Source organism: Dermochelys coriacea, chromosome 4 (genome assembly GCF_009764565.3).
Source record: "Dermochelys coriacea isolate rDerCor1 chromosome 4, rDerCor1.pri.v4, whole genome shotgun sequence".
Lineage (NCBI taxonomy): Eukaryota > Metazoa > Chordata > Testudines > Dermochelyidae > Dermochelys > Dermochelys coriacea.
In genome coordinates, this window is record NC_050071.1 from 90,669,007 (window position 1) to 90,688,104 (window position 19,098).

Here is a 19,098-nt window from a genome sequence, read left to right on the forward strand (position 1 = left end):
CCGCCGCCCTGGGGAAGACTGAGAGGGGAAGCGGGCTCTGCTCCGAGCCCCGCCAGCTTCGGGGGAGGCTGACGCAGAACTCAGCCCCAAGGTCGCCAGAGACCCCGGGCCGGGGCCGGGGCCGGGGCCGGGGCCGGGGGAGCGGAACGTTACCTGTTGCTACGGGAGCCATCGCGCCGGCGGCCAGGGCAGCAGGCACCTACGAGACACAGAGCGGCCCGATTAGCACGCGGGGCTGGTGGCGGTTCCGCTCACGCGCGATGACGCAGCGCGCGCGACAAAGGCGGGCAGCAGAAACGGCGGGTGGCTGCCCAGCTCAGAGTGGCTGTGCCGACAAGGAACCCGCCCCAGCACGGGCAAACCCACCGACTGCTGCCCCCCCCCCCCCGTGGCCCCTCCCTGTGAGAGCTCCCACGCGCCTGCCCCCCTCACTGCGCGCGCGCCAATATCCCCGCCCTAGGGCACCCTCCCCCTGCTCTCCTTCGCACCAATTCAACTACCCCCCGGCCTCTGGGTACCTGGACCCGCTCCCTCCCTCCCTGTCACTCACGAGCCGCCGCGGGCCGGCTGTGAACGCAGCGGGGAGTCTGGGGAAGCAGCGCGTGGGAGGGCGGAGAGCGGAACCTACCAAACACAGACGGGGGAGGGGGAGGTGCCCGCGCTGATGAACTGTATGTTTCCAAGAACAGACCTAGCGGCAGCTCCTATCCCATCGCGGAGGGGCCGAGCGCGGCAGGGGGGATCGTTAGAGTCCCCACCCCCGTATGTAAATAAGGGGGGCTGCGGCGGGGCCCTGGGCGGGACGGCGCTGGCCTGTCCTTGGCTGCCGCGGCGCCGGCGCAGCAGGAGTTGGCCTCGCACGGGAGGTAGCTGGCGGCCGCCAAGACCCGCGCTTAAGGGCCCACGGCAGCACGTGTTTGTGCCGGGTGGCCGGGAGCTATGGAGTTTGAGGAGCTGGGGATCCGGGAGGAGTGCGGCGTGTTCGGCTGCATCGCCTCCGGCTCGTGGCCCGCGGAGCTCGATGTGCCCCATGTGATCACTTTAGGGCTGGTGGGGCTGCAACACAGGTAAGGGGCGCCCTGCACCATGCCGGGGAGGGGCCGCCTGCGGCACGGCTTAAAGGGAGGGGTGCACGTGGGGAGGTGTGGCAGATGATGGCCTGCGCAGTTGGGGCCCCCCCCCCACAGGACCAGCACCAGCACCACAAGAAAGGAAAGGGCGACACGGCATCTGCGATTATTTGTGTACTCGCTGACTGTGTGCTCCCTGGTAAAGGGGAGGTAGGTTCAGGGGGCATCCATCCGAACGCAAAAAGCTGCAATTTATCCAGTGGTTCCTCAGCTCTTCTAGCGGCAGTAGCCAAAATTGACATATTTCCCCCGAGTTGCACGCTCTAACCCACCCTAGAACCAGGGCTTCTCGGAGCTTCCGTTTTGTGATTGCTTTACACTGTTTGCATATATATTCTAGCTATGACTGACCTTGGCCTGTTATAACGCCAGCTCGGAAGCCTGGGGTCTGGAGCAGATCGTGCTCCTTTTTGAGTTAGCACGTGCACTCCGGGGCTGAGTTGGGTTTCACCTCAAGTTCCTATTTTTCAATCAACTTCAATAAAGACACGAAGCACAGAGTAAACTATTCCCTATTTTAAATTGGGGCTGTGCTGCTTGATCAGGATTGGTTTTGTATAATTTAGATCTCTCTTAATCCATCGATTCCTGTTGCATATTTGTGCTACAGCCATGCAATAAATGCAGTGTACAACATCTAGATACATTTTGGATATTTAACTGAAACCTACTAAAAGAGTTCTCTTCAGGGTATGGGTAACTGGGATTATATACAGATGATAACAGGTTTCAGAGTAGCAGCCATGTTAGTCTGTATTCGCAAAAAGAAAAGGAGTACTTGTGGCACCTAACATTTATTTGAGCATAAGCTTTTGTGAGCTACAGCTCACTTAGATACTAGATTCATAGATACTAAGGTCAGAAGGGACCATTCTGATCATCTAGTCCAACCTCCTGCACAACGCAGGCCACAGAATCTCACCCACCCACTCCTACGAAAAACCTCACCTATGTCTGAGCTATTGAAGTCCTCAAATCATGGTTTAAAGACTTCAAGGAGCAGAGAAGCCTCCCTCAAGTGACCCGTGCCCTGTGCTACAGAGGAAGGCGAAAAACCTCCAGGGCCTCTCCAATCTGCCCTGGAGGAAAATTCCTTCCCAACCCCAAATATGGCGATCAGCTAAACCCTGAGCATATGGGCAAGATTCACCAGCCAGATACTACAGAAAATTCTTTCCTGGGTAACTCAGATCCCATCCATCTAATATCCCATCTCAGGGGATTAGGCCTATTTACCCTGAATATTTAAAGATCAATTACTTACCAAAATCCCATTATCCCATCATACCATCTCCTCCATAAACTTATCGAGTAGAATCTTAAAGCCAGATAGATCTTTTGCCCCCACTGCTTCCCTTGGAAGGTTATTCCAAAACTTCACTCCTCTGATGGTTAAAAACCTTCGTCTGATTTCAAGTCTAAACTTCCTGCTGGCCAGTTTATACCCATTTGTTCTTGTGTCCACATTGGTACTCAGCTTAAATAATTCCTCTCCCTCTCCTGTATTTATCCTTCTGATATATTTATAGAGAGCAATCATATCTCCCCTCAACTTTCTTTTAGTTAGGCTAAACAAGCCAAGCTCCTTAAGTCTCCTTGTAAGGCAAGTTTTCCATTCCTCGGATCATCCTAGTAGCCCTTCTCTGTACCTGCTCCAGTTTGAATTCATCCTTTTTAAACATGGGAGACCAGAACTGCACACAGTATTCTAGGTGAGGTCTCGCCAGTGCCTTGTATAATGGTACTAAAACTTCCTTATCCTTACTGGAAATACTTCTCCTGATGCATCCCAAAACCACATTGGCAGCTCATAGTCATCCTATGATCAACCAATACTCCAAGGTCCTTCTCCTCTTCCGTTACTTCTAATTGATGCGTCCCCAACTTATAACTAAAATTCTTGTTATTAATCCCTAAATGCATAACCTTACACTTCTCACTATTAAATTTCATCCTATTACTATTACTCCAGTTTACAAGGTTATCCAGATCCTCCTGTATAATATCCCGATCCTGCTCCGAATTGGCAGTACCTCCCAGCTTTGTATCATCTGCAAACTTTATTAGCACACTCCCACTTTTTGTGCCCAGGTCAGTAATAAAAAGATTGGTCCCAAAACCGATCCCTGAGGAACTCCACTGGTAACCTCCCTTCAACCTGACAGTTTGCCTTTCAGTAGGACCCGTTGCAGTCTCCCCTTTAACCAATTCCTTATCCACCTTTTGATGTTCATATTGATCCCCATCTTCTCCAATTTAACTAATAATTCCCCATGTGGCACGGTATCAAACGCCTTACTGAAATCTAGGTAAATTAGATCCACTGCATTTCCTTTATCTAGAAAATCTGTTACTTTTTTCAAAAAAGGAGATCAGGTTGGTTTGGCATGATCTACCTTTTGTAAAACCATGTTGTATTTTGTCCCATTTACCATTGACTTCAATGTCCTTAGCTAATTTCTCCTTCAGAATTTTTTCCAGGACCTTGCATACTACAGATGTCAAACTGGCCTATAGTTACCCGGATCACTTTTTTTTTCCCTTTCTTAAAAATAGGAACTATATTAGCAATTCTCCAATCATTCGGTAGAACTCCTGATTTTACAGATTCATTAAAAATTCTTGGTAATGGGCTTGCAATTTCAGGTGCCAATTCCTTTAATATTCTTGGATGAAGATTATCTGGGCCCCCCGATTTAGTCTCATTAAGCTGTTTCAGTTTTGCTTCTGCCTCAGATATGGTAATATCTGCCTCCATATGATCATTCCCATTTGTCATGCTACCATTATCCCTAAGATCCTCTTTAGCCTTATTAAAGACTGAGGCAAAGTATTTGTTTAGATATTGGGCCATGCCTAGATTATCTTTAACCTCCACTCCATCCTCAGTGTTAAGCAGCCCCACTTCTTCTTTCTTAGTTTTCTTCTTATTTATATGGCTATAGAACCTTTTACTATTGGTTTTAATTCCCTTTGCAAGGTCCAACTCTACTTGACTTTTAATCTGTCTCACTTTATCCCTACATGTTCTGACCTCAATAAGGTAGCTTTCCTTGCTGATCCCTCCCATCTTCCACTCCCTGTATGCTTTCTGCTTCATCAGATGCAACCGATAAGTAAATGTGCCACAGATTAAAACCATTTGTATGTCATCAATAGGTCGTGATTTATCTCTATTTTCTCCAAATGGAAGGTAACTTGCAACCCAAAATTAAAATTCAGCATTCATTGAATCAAATGTGCTTTATGAAACTCATTTTCTTCTAACTTAAAAGTGTGTATTAAAGCCATGTTCTCTATAAAACATTAACAAAATAAATATATAAAAGCAAAATCTGCAGTGGGGGGAATAAAAACTGTTGAGGGGCCAACCAATTAAGGCCCAATCCAAATCCCATTCAAATATATGGGGGAGCCTTTTAGTTGATGTTAATGAACATTGTATCAGCACTAAAATAAGTTCTTTAGGCTTTATACTGAAATTAACAAGGACATTTAATAAACCACTAAGGCCCTTGAATTGGCACTGACTTTAAAACACACACACACACACACACACACACACACACACACACAAAACAAGCAAGGAATCCGGTGGCACCTAAAAGACTAATGGATTTATTTGGGCATAAGCTTCTGTGATTAAAAAAACACTTCTACATATGCATGGAGTGAAAGTTACAGATACAAACATAAATATACTAGGATATGAAAAGAAGGGGTTACCTTACAAAACTCCCTTCTCTTCATGCTAGTATATTTATGCTTGTATCTATAATTTTCACTCCATGCATCTGTAGAAGTGTGTTGGTTTTTTTTTTTTAAACCCACGAAAGCTTATGCCCAAATAAATCCGTTAGACTTTAAGGTGCCACTGGACTCCTTGTTGTTTTTCTGGATACTGACAAATATAGCTACCCCTCTGATAACGTACTGCATAGGGTTCCCTTTAAAGTCAATCAGAGGGAAGAATTTGGCCCTTGATATTTAGCAACATTTATCTCCAATTTTAAAAGGAAGAAATGACAAAGCTAGCAGTGTACCTCACTGAATCTTTGAGATAATAGATCAACAAGGAGAAAGCAGCTATAGGGAACATGTTAAAACAGACAGGAGTTCAACTAGCTAAGGGTTATTAGGCATCACATCATATGCTTGAGTACACAAACACTGCACTTTTTAATGTGCAACAAACACAAATGACATATTTTTATGTCATTTCTTCTGACACAGTGGTACCCAGCAATTCAAACTTTTTGGCATCTGTGATCCCACCACTTAAAATGAATCAGTAGATGCATAATTTTCATAATTCTTGGCTAAAAAGTTTAGGTCACTCAACTAGGAGTTTTATTTCACTGGGTGCTTGATCCTGTTACACCAGCTTAAATTAAAAAATAACGCATTCACTTAAGACTGGTAAAACTCTCCTGAAGACAAATCCTAAGAGACTAATCAAACTTCCACTGTAGTCAATAGGAATTCAAGTGGGCCCTATGAGACATATCTATAGTCCCTGACTCCCAGCCGTCTCACATGTGCACTGACTGTGCTGTGGAGGGCATTTAACATATTTTAACTAACCTCTTAAAAAAAAAAAAAAGCCTATTTTTAAACCTCTTTATGCATCCTCATAATCTAAAGAGATCCCAGAATTTGTTTTGTGACATTATAAACACCAGTGTTGTGGTGAGTACTATAGAAATGCCTGTCTAAAGCAGTGATTCTCAGCATGATTGTAACACATTTTATAGCCGTGTTAGCAGTAGATGTAGACCAGTGGGTCTCAAACTCTTGTACTGGTGACCTCCTTCACATAACAAGCCTCGAGTTCAACCTCCCCCATAAATTAAAAAAACACTTTTTAATATATTTAACACCATTATAAATGCTGGAGGCAAAGCAGGGTTTGGGGTGGAGGCTGACCGTTTGTGACCCCCACCATGTAATAATCTTGTGACCCCCAGTTTGTGAACCCCTGATGTAGACGGTTTGAAACTTTCAATCACTTGCTATGCAAGCTTTAATGTGGAGAGGTCTTAAGGATGAGTCTGTTGATTTAGCTTGATTATTTGAGAGCCAAGGAAAAAGGTAATTATAAAACTAGTATTTTGACAGGATGCCTTTTTAAAAAAAAAAAAAAGTAGCTTTTTGGGGTGGGGGGGAGAGATATATGGAGTACTTTGAGCTACAAATTAAGTAAAAACGTCATTTGTGTCCTTGACAAGGGCAGATTTGAAAAAAGTCAGTCTTGGAACAATTGTGAGGCCTGTTAATTTTTCCCAAAGAAACAATTCTGATGGGTATTTTTGACAGTAAAATGTGTCACTGCTATGTACAAAACATCTGAACCCATTTTGCTTTCTTCTGACCAAAAAGGAGAAATGTAGCCCCACTCTGTATGCAGAACTCCCATTGAAATTAGTCAGTGTTCAGCATATGGGACCGCTAGTAAATCGGGCTCTGTGTGGGATTTGTTATGAGAGTCCAAAAGCGGTAGAGACTGAGGGCTTGTCTATGTTACAGACACTAACAGCTATGGTGCTGCTGCTGTAGTGCTATGGTGTAAACACTTGCTACAATGGCAGAAGAGGTTTTTCCATTGCTGTAGATAATCCACCCCTTTCAAGAGGCAGTAGCAAAATTGATGGAAAAATTCTTCGATTGACTTAGTGGTGTCTATACTGGGGTGTAAGTCAGCTGAACTACATATCTCGGGGATTCCCCCCACCCCCAAGCAAGTGTATCTAGGTTGATTAGATGTTGATTAGGCCTCAGACTTCATTGGTATGCTTTTCTTCACCAACATGGCTGCTACTCTGAAACCTATTTTTATTCAACTTTCACAATATTACCAGTTTGGGGTGCAGAAGTTGTAATCTATTTTACTAACAAGTTTAACAGTATCTTCCCCCTTAGCCACAGATCTCCAATATCTAATTCGATATTGCAGGTTGGATCTCATAAGATCATAAGAACGGCCATACCGGGTCAGACCTATGGTCCATCTAGCCCAGTATCCTGTCTTCTGAAAATGCCAAGTGCTCTAGAGAGGGAATGAACAGAACATCATAGGGAATGAACAGAATATCATTGGCTTGTATTTCTGCTCTTAGTAGATAAACTTGATACATTGCCTGTGATCTTCACACAAACAGACCCTGTTTTGTGTTTTTGAGAGAGAGTTTTAGCCTCTAGTAGCCAGACTACCTTGTATTATGATCCTGTCAGATTTTGCAGTAGAAGCAAGAGCACGCCAGTTAAACACTTGGATTGGCAGCCTTCAAGGGATGTGTAGATCCTACAAGAACTGTTGTTAATCATTCAATATGTGGCTGTTTCCCCTCTTAAAGCCATACCTAGTGTTTCAAGTGAGATTTACACTATAGTTCAGATTAAAAGATCCGACAGCACCTTTCCAAAGAGTAGTGGTATTTATCTTCTTATCCTAACTATGGTCAGTAATTAATTGTATTCTGTCTACATAAATTTCACATGCTGTTTAAATTAGATAAGATTGTGGGTGTGTTGTGTGCCTTAACTTTATTTCTTGGTTTTCAGAGGTTTCAATTTAGCCACTCTACACATTCTAGAAGGGCACAGGGTACCACTGGGCATCCTTAATTATGTGTTGAGTTTTGGGGATTTTAATTTTCTTGGTTTAAAAAAAAAAATTCTCAGTAACCCATACCACACCGCCCAGCTCTCACCCTTCACTGCTTCTGGTTGCTTTGCTTGGCAATGATTACCCTGTCACTGAATACACTGGGTGCATGTTAATTCCTTCACTGCCTCTGCATCCTCTTGTCTCTTTGCCTGTCCAGCACAGCTTGGTTCTCTCTCCTCCCCACAAGAGGCAGGTGTCACCATCAAACTTGCTGGTTTAGAAACTGGGTAGAGGGTGCAGAAACAGTGCAGGGGCTAGCATGGAGGCAGTGAGAAGTATTTTTTTTAGTGGGGACACACATAGGAGACATGGATGTGGAGGTTTTGGGGGGGACAGATAAAGCTCCCAATATCCCTTGCTGTCCAGCTTGGCCCCCAGCTTTCCACCTCCTCTTCGATGTACTGTTCCAACACCCTCCCTCATGTTCTCTCTCACTTTTCTGATCTCTCATTTTCTCTAACTGCTCAGAGACACTCCCCCATACTGCTCCAGTTATTCTAACAGTCTGTCCATCACACCCATTGCTCTGACCACCTGTGTATCCCTGCTCTTCTAAGCCCCACACAAATATCCCTCCACTGCTCTAAGCTCCCCCACCCCATCAATTTCACCCCCTCTCTGCCACCCATCCTTATGTCTATGCACTACAGTATAGCTTGCACTGACCCAGAGTTCCAAACTCCAAGGTTAAAAACTTCAATACTGCTTCCCCAAAGGAGCAGTGGGTGCCATGCACTAATTGAGATAAATGCCAAGTAATTGAGATCAGATGAGGAACAATTAAAGCCACAGTTTGAGACCCAGATATGTGAGCAGAAAAAAACCCAGAAGAATGAATTGCTTTGTAAAATGCTGGGGTTTTCTGGGGGAACTCTTATCTTGGTAACTACTTGCTCAAATGACCCCAATTTTGGATCCTAATGCTATCTAGCACCCCCAGTAAATTTCAAGACCATGTGAGTGAGCCTGTGGATTTTAGAATATTTAGAACAGTTCCTCTTTAAACAGAAAAGGACACTTAACCCTAACTGTAGCACAGCAATCATGGTAATCAATTTGACTTGTTAAGCAAAAATGTTTTGTATGAGAATTCTAACTATTCAAACAAATGAAGTATTATTTGTAGAGCCATTTCAGTGGGACAGTGTAGGAGCATATGTTAGCACCAAGTGCCTCCATTATCGTGGACATATGTTAACATTTCTGAGCCAAAGGAATATGAACAGTGGAGGAAGGAAGTTTCTGAGAAAACATGATACATTTCCCAGGAACAAAGTGGAATGAAAATGGAGTATAAACAGCATGCATGTGGACCTGTTCTGAAAGTTGGCAGACAGTGAAATTCAGGCCTCTGAAGAGCGAGGGTATGGTTCCTAAGGAAAAGTAATTACTTCAAAAGTCACTCTTTAAAAAGTTATAGTATACTGAAAATGATTTTTTTTTCTTTCTTTCTGTGCTTCATGGTCTACCCTCTTCTCATTACACTGCATTACTGTCTTTAAAATGGTTTCAGAGTAGCAGCCGTGTTAGTCTGTATCCGCGAAAAGAAAAGGAATACTTGTGGCACCTTAGAGACTAACAAATTTACTTGAGCATAAGCTTTCGTGAGCTACAGCTCACTTCATTGGATGCATTCAGTGTGAAGTGAGCTGAAGCTCACGAAAGCTTATGCTCAAATAAATTTGTTAGTCTCTAAGGTGCCACAAGTACTCCTTTTCTTTTTGTCTTTAAAATGACAACTACCAGTTTTCAAGCCAATGTATATCGTGAGATTGCAGGACTGCTCTGCCATACTCTCTACTAGACAATAATTTAACTAAAATGTTCTTCTCTGAAAGATCTGTTTAAAATAGTAATTTTTCTTACTGGAAAGATCAGTCTACTTTAGTGACTAAACTAAGATTCATCTTTGTTTGGTGTAGGGAGGAGGGAGGTTTGTGTTTGGTTTTTTGTTTTTGTTTTTTTTTTTTTCCTTCAGAACAATGCTGTGGGGGAGACTGGGATTCTGTTCTGGCTTGTGCCTCATTGAGAGAATTATCTTTACTGCAGTATTAACCCAGGTGTAGATAACTTGAGTTCTAATGAACTGTGTCCTAGCTTGAATGAGAGCCATCAGACTGCAATGGACCTAAACCCACTGTTTGTACTAGCAGCATGGAGTAGCTGAGTGCCCACTGCATTACTAGCTCCAGTGTTAATACCTTTAGAACTAAGCCCTCTCCCTGTGGGCCAACTAACTCCAGTTACGCAGTGCTTTAAACTCACTGTAAATACTTCCTCTTGTTTCTATTAAACCTGCTACCTATTATTTCATTGAGTGATCCCTGATTTTTGTATTGTGGGGAAAGAGTAAATAATACTTCTCTATTCATTGTTTTCACATCATTCATTATTTCATAGACCTATCATATCCTTTTTTAGTGATCTTTTCTAGGATGAACAGCCCTTTCTAATATTTTTTTTGTTTCTCCTCATATGGAAGCCATTCCTTACCCTTGATTATCTTAGTTGCCTTTGTCAGAACCTTTTTCCAGTTCCACTATATTGTTTTTGAGAGGGGGGCAATCAGAACCTGGCACAGTATTCAAAGTGTGGGTGCACCATGGATTTATATAATGGTATTATAATAATTTTTTTTAACCCCTTTCCTAGTAGTTCCTCACATTCTGTTAGCCTTTTTTGATTGCTGCTGTGCACAAACTGAATTTTTCAGAGAACTATCCCTGGTGATTCCAAAATCAACTTTTTGAGTGATAACAGCTAATTTAGAAGCCATCATTACATATGTAGTTGGGATTTTTTTCTAATGTGCTGCTGTATATATTAATAGGGTCAAACAGCTTCTGCAAGGGAAAACCATGTTTGCCTGGTTTCTTAGAATTGTTTGAAAAAGTTAATAAAATAGTAGATAAAGTCAACCCAGTGAAAATAACTTAACTTGGATTATCAGAAAACTTTGTATAAAGCCCATCATAAGATTAACAGGGAAAATAAATAATTATGGGTAAGATGCAGTCTTGTTGAGAACTTAAAAACTGGCTAAGTGATAGCAGTCATAGGGAATGATTGCCTCTTAAAGTGGAGAGTGGATAATAGGGGGATTTCTATATTCCTTATACATATCAATACTTAGGCAGTAGTAGACAGCGAATTGGTTCACTGTTGACACAGAGTTGTTTCAATTATTGAAATAATAGTAGGCTACGACAAACACCAGAAAGATTCAGACACATTAAGGGGTGGAGTGGAATGACCATTCTCCGATATTTCTCACTGTAGTACATAATTTTAACTTGAGAAAATTAAAGGTAATGTGTCAGATCAGACTATCAGTGTTTCATTTACTTATTTGCTGTAAATTTACAGGAAAGAGAGCTTTCCTGAATAGCTTTATGAAAATGTCTAGTACAAGGCAGCAGAAGTGTGACTGACTCATTAGTTCTGACTATTTATAGTGAAACTGACCAGAGTCTTGTTAATTTTATGCTGCTGCTTGAGCAGAAGCCCTGGCACTAGAATTTTCTGTCTGCAGATTTAGGAAATCAACATCATCAACACAATAATTTGGTGAGAGTTTTGTTTTGTTCAGAGGAAACTTGTATTTTTCACTTCTCGCTCACTTTGCTAAAGGAAGCTGTGATAAAACCTTCAAGTAACCTTATTTGAAGGTTATGAATGCAGAGGAGGAGGAGTAATTACTATGATGGTCAATAAGGTTGTATCTGCATGGGATGGGGTGAAATTTAAAGCAAAGGAAAATATAGGCTTAAAACAAGGTAAAATTTCCTTTCCATTAAGTCTGTTAATCTGTGGCATAATCTCCCAAAAGCAGTGATGGGAAAGCCATTCTTGTTTAGTTGTAAATAGTTCAAGCACAAATTTACTGTAGAGAAGCAATCCTGTACTAGTATGGATGGACTAGATCAGGGATCGGCAACCTGCGGCCTGCCAGGGTAAACCCCCTGGTGGGCTGGGCCTGTTTGTTTACCTTCCGCCTCTGCAGGTTTGGCCAATCGCGGCTCCCACTGGCTGTGGTTTGCCGCTCCAGGACAATGGAGGTGGCGGGAAGGGGCGGCCAGCACATCCCTCAGCCTGCGTCGCTTCCTGCAGCCCACATTGGCCGCGATAGGCTGAACCTGCGGATGCGGCAGGTAAACAAACTGGCCGGGCCCACCAGGGGGCTTACCCGGGCGGGCCACATGCCAAAGATTGCCGATCCCTGCACTAGATAACCATCTTCCATCTCTGTAATCATGGATTGTTTGTATTTTCTTTTTGCATGCTAGTTTGGTAGAAAGTTCATTAAACCAACCTGTTTTATAGCTGTAGGATCACCATGCAGCTGTGTTCTGCTGATGTCTTGTGTTTCCTCCTGTTTACAAAGCCTTTCTAAAAGTGCTTTTTTGCCTTCTGTTATTGTATGCATTCTGTCCGTTAAATTTCTTGGAAACGGTACTACAGCTTTCTCAGAAGCACTCTTCTTAAGCGGACCAGGTGATGATTCTGTAGAAGAAAGCACCATACGTTATTGGAGGGCGGGGGGGGGGGGGGGGAGAGAGAGAGAGAGAGAGAGAGAGAGAGAGAGAGAGAGAGAGAGAGAGAGTCATAGCAATGTAAAGAGAAGACAGACAAAGTGATGAGTCTACACTGTATAACTCTACAGACTGGCATACACTTGTTTTCTAAAGGTATTATTCACCAATCACATCAGCAAGAGAAGAATTGCCTGATATATCTGGGTCATAGAGCTAGTCAGGAATTCTGTGATTAACATTTTTCTGTTGAAAAAAGCTGATTTGTCAAATCGAAACTTTAATACCATGTCCAACAGGGAGTGAATCTGACCAATTTCTTGTAAAATCACCGTTAAACCTCATGTATTCAAACTTTTCTACTTGCAACTCACGAGTGCTCTCTTCAGACTGTTTATAAGCTGATAATAAATGAAAATATTTAATTGCCCAGCCATAGTTCTTTCTTAGCTTCAGTTTATACCTCTTTTTCTGAGCAGGGTATTCTCAGAAATGTTGTGACATTTAGCTGCTCTGCATATAGATCTGAAATCCTTTTTGTGACTGGAAGCCTGTGTGTTTGGTGGTCCCCCCCGCACTTGGATAGCTTTGCTGTAATATGTAGACTTGTATTGCTCCAGAGATGATCTTGCTAAATTTCTGTATAATACCATACTCTTTTCTGATTTGTGCTCTATTCCTTTCTCTGTATCCCAGTGCTTGCTTATTGTATTCTAACAGCTGCCCAATATCAAGCTGATAGTGCTTCATTTTTCTCTACACTACTGTCCTCTACACTACGGGTCAGTACTCCTTACATTCTGATCCTATCTCTGGTCAGTATGTTGAATCTTGTAACCACTTAAGATATAACTCATATGGTCACTAACAAGGAAAACCCTTTTCCTGTTAGTTGACACCTTTGCTATGTTAGGCGATCTATCCTATACAGTTTATCTTTAGGAAAATGACTAAAAGGTAAATGGAAATCATGATTAAAATTTGGTTATTTAAATAGTTCTGACTTAAATTAGTCCATCCTTAACAAAGCCAATTGTTCAGCAAATAGAACATCACTATAAGTGATCTTCTAGCTAACCATTTACATTAGCCTAGTGGGTACTGTGCTGACAGGCTCTTGTTTAATCTGCATTTCCATTATTGACTTGCTAAGGAAAGCATCGTACCTCTTTTTTGAGTTTATGCTGACACTAACAGGCCAGTCTTCTCCCCTTAACGTGTTTCCTTTTGTTCATGATAGTGATTCTAGAATCTTCTCAATATGGAAGTTAGGCTCACAGGTTTATAGGCTTCTGGTGCTTTCTCTGGTGTCTTTCTCTTTAAATATGGGTGCCATGTTAGTATCTCACCAGTGTGCAGTGGGCACCAAACACCTCCAGTCTTGAGTGGTTTTTATTTGGCCTTCTTTCAGATGGCTCAGATGCCATCTATCCAGTACAGTTTCTTTATCTTTTCTGAGGTTTTAGTCTTCAAGGCCTGAGAAATTTCTGTTGCTGGCATATTTCTCTCCCTCTTAGTAAGCATTGGGACAAAGAAATCACACACTTTCCCAACAGAATCCTGAAGAAACCTCTTGATTAGCCTAATAAGTAAGGCTATGTTTTAGTCATGGGTATTTTTAGTAAAAGTCATGGACAGATCACAAGCAGTAAACAAAAATTCACGGCACATGCCCGTCCATGACTTGTACTATATACCCTTGATTAAATCTGCGGGGAGGAGGGGGGAGGAAGGGCAGCGGTGTGCGGCCTGGCTCCGTGCTTCCCTGGAAGCAGCGACGTCCCCTTCCCTCAGCTCCTAGGCGGAGGCGCCTCTGTACGCTGCCTCCATCCTGAGTACCAGCTCTGCAGCTCCCATTGGCTGGGAACTGTGGCCAATGGGAACTGCAGGGGGGCGATGCCGGCAGGCAGAGGCAGCATGCAGAGCCCTCTGGCTGCACCTCCCCAGGAGCTGAGGGATGTTGCCACTCCGCCCCGAGGTAAGCGCCACCCAAAGCCCTCACCCCTTCCCACACTTGATGTCCCCCCCCAAACCACTCCTGCTGCTGGGGGAGGGGAGCACGGTGGCCTGAGACTGCCCCAGCAGCAGCCTGTGCAGCTGGCCCTGGGGCTGCCCGAGCTGCTCAGGTGGCCTCCAGGCCAGCTGCACTAGCTGCTGCAGAAGTCACGGAGGTCACGGAATCCGTGACTTCCATGACAAACTAGCAGCCTTACTAATAAGTGATTGTTTTACAACTTGAATGCGAGATGCAAGTTTCATCAAATATTCAACATTATTTGCATATCCTCAAAAAGGCAAAAAAACTCTTACCATCAGATGCTTTTCTCTTGATACCCCAAGGTCCTGTGTTTGTGATAACGTCTCCCACTGACTCTTATAAAAGGAAAACAAAATATTCTATGAACGAATATACTTTTAGAGGTGTTCTAAAAACAGACAAACCAAAAAAGTCTTTATGATATGTAGGTAATGTTTAGAGAAGGTGGCTCAGAGTAGCAATAGGAATGTCCTGGACAGGTTAGGTGCCACTAGAAAGTATGTTTGCTTTCACAAATCTGATGCTCAAAATCAGATGAGCTTTGCTACAAAGTTATCATGTGTCGGTACTCCTTTCTGGTGCTGACCTGAGAGACGGCCATGAGCTGACACTGGTGTAAGACTTCATTACATTCTCAAATGATTCATTGTCAAATTATAGCATTACATTTTTTTCTTCATTGCAAGTTTGTGAAGACCACATTAGGATACCAAAATGAAAGCAATATCTCTAAATCTTTTTAAATAAAGAATGTAACTTGAGATTGATTCCGTTCATGAGGTAGGTAATTACATCTGGGCTAAAATATAATCCTAGGCAGCAATGTTTATCAGCCCAGGACACAGCAGTTATCAAATTAATGGGGAACACTTTTATTGTATAGAGATGGGCTCCCTGTTCTTTATCCCTTCATTTTGCTTGGATACGATAAAGCCTATGCTCTTATTTGCTACTGTTCTCAGAATTCACCGTCCATATAATTTTACAAAACCTGTCTGACCAACTCTACAACCTGTCACTTCAACTAACTCCAATGCTCAATGTCGAAGAGCGGAAAATTGTCATGTTTATAAGTTTAGTCAAGAGAGTGGTATTTTCACTACTGTTCTAATACCTGATATGAGATTAGAACTTTCACATCCCCAGCTAGATGCAACTAGAGATTGTCTTCTGAAGATGCAGTCAACTTCATCGTAAAACCTCATCTTTCGTCTGGGATTTCCAAGATGATCATTTTCTTTTTGCAGTGCACGGTATTCATATTTTAAGTTCTTGTACTTTGTGCGACACTGCTTCCAGTCTCTGTCTATGCCAATTTTCATTAACCTTCTGGCAATCTCCTCAAAGATTTCTTTATTTCTTGTTGCGCCTTCAAGCATTTGTTGTATCTTCTCATCTGACCATATATTTATCAGAGCTCTGACTTCATTATCACTCCAGTGTTTTCCTGCTCCTGTATCATGAACTGTAATAACCCTAAAGTGATTTTGTGCTTCATCCAAAGGAATTAAATTGTCTGAAAATATGAATGAAACAAATAACGGGATTGCAGAATACACAAAAAAAAAAGTATATCTGTAGTTAAATTTTATTCAGAATAGAGTGTGGAGTAAATTTAAAATTTGAACTAGGATTTCTGAATTTTTTTTTCTCGAGACTTTAAAGGTGTATATGTTGCAATAATAAATTGGAACAGTTCAGTCATGCATGCAAAAATATTTTTCTGCAAATGAAACTTAAGTTGTCAATGCCTTCAGATGGTAACAGATTTTTGTCCGTGCGTTTTATTGTTGCAATGTATTATTAACTTTAAAACATTTGTATCAGAAGCTGTACAGAGAGTAGCAATTAAAGTTCAAGCATAAACAGCAACTTCTGTATCAGTAATAAGAGGAAATATTTTCATATTAACTTTAAAAGTAGAAAGGGATGTACTAGTACAAATGCATCATGAAGGTGAGAATTGTAGCAGGTAGACTAGATGAGCAAAAGCCCAGTATCTAGATGTTTCCTAGTGTCCAGGTGGTGACATCAATCATAAATTGTGTATAGAGCAAAGTGAGAGTGTGAGGTTCGAACACCAAGAGCAAGTACATTTTGCTACTGTATCGGAACAAGTACTGTATGAAATAAATTTAAAGGTTAGTGATTAAGATTTGAACCTAATTCTTAAGTATTTGGGAAGTCAATGTAACTGTCCAAATAGAAGTGTACCATAACACAAGATTAAAAAGTACTGTATCTCATGAACTGCAGAGTTTTGGATATACTGCAGAATGAGACTGGTGATGAAAGCTAGAAAGGGACTTTTTAAAAATGATTGTCCGGAATTGGCTAAAACACAAAGCTGTATTTTTGGAGCTGTCTCAGTTGAATATGTAATTTAAGATTTAAATAATTAAGAGTGACAGAATTTTACTAATACTTCAATATGAGTGGGAAATATATTTAAAGAAAACAACAATGGGACAGTCCAGCAAATTACATAAGCAGAAGCTTAACTGCAGACATGTTCTTTCAGCTTAAATGGGACTATACCCATGCCCGTAGTTAAGCACGTGCTTATGTAATTTGTTGGAATGTGATCTCTGTTCATAATGATTGTGTGGTAGCAGCTCTCTCTGGTGCTTGTACAGAAAATACCTATATGCACTATGGCTCCATTCTAGCAATTCTTGCTGCTAGAACAGAGCCTAGTGTGGGGACAGTGCTCCTGCTCCACTGAGTAGAGCTGGTATAGGGACTGCTTCTCAGTAAATCAAGGTATTGGAGGCCGTTTCAGGGGGTTCACACCCAATAGCTGCCACCAGGATCCAGTCTGGAGGCTCGGAGCATACATATTAGGGAATCTGAAGGGATTGTGATCCGTACCATGATTATAGATGCACCCAAACTTGAGTGAAAAACACATTTTTGTTTCAAGTGTAGATTAGATGATTTCACTTGGGACAATACTGCTAGAACAATAGTTGATCTAACTGAACCTTAAAATGGGAGCAATGGTTTACAAGATGAATGTACACATTTTACCTCTGTGTATAATCAAGACAAGTGTTTTGGTAGCTAAATGTTTACTATGTCTCTCTCTCTCTCTCTCTCTCTCTCTGACAATTTAGTTTTATCCACAGCTGAATTGAAGTAGATAATAAACAATGACAGCTGGATCCACAGTAGAGATCAGATTGTCTTGGGCTATTGTGATTGAAATTACACTTTTTTTTTTTTTTTTAAACTTAGATGTGTATAACTGGACACTTACCTGTCCCGGTTATCTGTTTCACTACTGATGGGCCAGATATATCCTCTGAAGTAGAACTTATAGAATCATCATCTAGCAAAAAATGCAGTTTTATGTTAAATCTGTTTAGATATGTGAATTGTGTATATTCTCCCCACCTTCTGCAGATCCATAATAACAACTTAAATTAAAAAGATTGTAGTAACATTTAATGCTTAGATACAGCTGTCTCAACCAGTTTGCCTTGCCTTTCGAAAAAAATCAGAATTAAACTAAGACATTTTTAACTTATCTGATGGATCTCCCCAGTACTTGGCAATTCAAATTATTGCCAAGCAAATACAAATGTGATGTAAATATAGACTGTACTGTAGCTGTTTTATGCCTCACTTCTCATTCAGTATAATAACTATATATTATACACATTACAAGTTACTAAGCAAAGGAACTCTGTTAAGTTGTTTGGTTCATAAAATGGACAGAACTGGCAGAGCCACTGATTTGATGAAGTGCCGTCCCATGATTGTGACCTTTACATTTTAACCTGTACAGTTCTAATTATTAGCTAGAGATTGTCCAGTGATTAGGGCATTAGCTTGGTAATGGGAAACCCAGATCCCTCTGTTTCCTGCTCCACCACACACTTCCTGTGTGCCCTTGGGCAAGTCACTTAGTCTCTCTGTGCCACAGTACCTTATCTATAAAATAGGAATAATTGTACTTCTCAAAATTGTACTTCTGGAAGGATAAATATGTTAATCATTGTGAGGCACTCTAATATCTCAGTAATGGGGGCCAGATAAGTACCTTAGGCTCAGAGGTCTTCCAGGGGGTACATCAACTCATCTAGATATTTGCAGTTTTACAACAGGCTACATTAAAAAGCACTAGTGAAGTCAGTACAAACTAAAATTTCATATATATAGAATACACTGAAATGGAAGTACAGTATGTTCCAATTGAGTTACTTTCTCATTTTTACCATATAATTATAAAATCAATTTTTCAGTAATCATGTGCTCTCACTTTTGTATTTTTATATATGATTTTATACCTGCTCTGCTTCACTCCCCTGACTCCCAGGCTTGAGGGGAGGGGAGAACCGCCCCCCAGCACTTGCTGGCGGCACGGCTGGGAGCCAGGGGAGCGGAGCAGGCTGGGGCTGGGTCACTCCACTTCCCGTAGGAAGTGGCCAGCCCCCACCCCCCCCGCCCGCCCGCAGAGGCCTGGGGCCCGCCCGCTTGCCAGTGGAGGGGCTGCGTAGGGCAGCAAAATAGCTAGGTACAGCCCTGGTCATAATCCTAATATTTTTCAGCTGTCCTTGAAGGAGGATAGCATGGCTAGCTGTCTATCAAAGGCTTTGTCTTCATAGCAGAAAAGGTGTTGTGGAGGCAAGGCAGAGGTAGTTTGTACCTCAAGTATCCAAAAACAAGGAAAGAAGTAAAGGAAACAAGGAAAGATGTACTAGCTACATCAAGATAAATCCTAAGTGA

At 42.0% G+C, this 19,098-nt stretch overlaps 2 protein-coding genes across 5 annotated transcripts in view; one reads left to right on the top strand and one right to left on the bottom strand.

Annotated features, from left to right (window-relative positions):
- PAICS (phosphoribosylaminoimidazole carboxylase and phosphoribosylaminoimidazolesuccinocarboxamide synthase) overlaps positions 1 to 19,098 on the bottom strand; it is a 62,928-nt gene that overhangs the window by 17,106 nt on the left and 26,724 nt on the right. The window contains exons 7-11 of one of the 3 annotated variants that reach the window (XM_038399139.2): positions 17,627 to 17,698; positions 15,482 to 15,883; positions 14,640 to 14,702; positions 12,110 to 12,300; positions 154 to 199 (exon numbers count right to left, since the gene is read on the bottom strand). In XM_038399139.2, the coding sequence (XP_038255067.2) occupies positions 154 to 199; positions 12,110 to 12,300; positions 14,640 to 14,702; positions 15,482 to 15,883; positions 17,627 to 17,698 (774 nt within the window). Of the gene's footprint in view, positions 1 to 153; positions 200 to 550; positions 600 to 12,109; positions 12,301 to 14,639; positions 14,703 to 15,481; positions 15,884 to 17,626; positions 17,699 to 19,098 lie in introns of those variants that run through there. The other 2 variants (XM_038399141.2, XM_043513774.1) reach the window with 2 other exon arrangements.
- PPAT (phosphoribosyl pyrophosphate amidotransferase) overlaps positions 472 to 19,098 on the top strand; it is a 76,780-nt gene continuing 58,153 nt past the window's right edge. Inside the window, exon 1 of one of the 2 annotated variants that reach the window (XM_038399145.2) lies at positions 472 to 1,067. In XM_038399145.2, coding sequence (XP_038255073.1) covers positions 940 to 1,067 — 128 coding nt within the window. In that variant the 5' untranslated portion in view covers positions 472 to 939. The remainder of the gene's footprint in view (positions 1,068 to 19,098) is intronic. The other variant, XM_043513776.1, reaches the window with a different exon arrangement.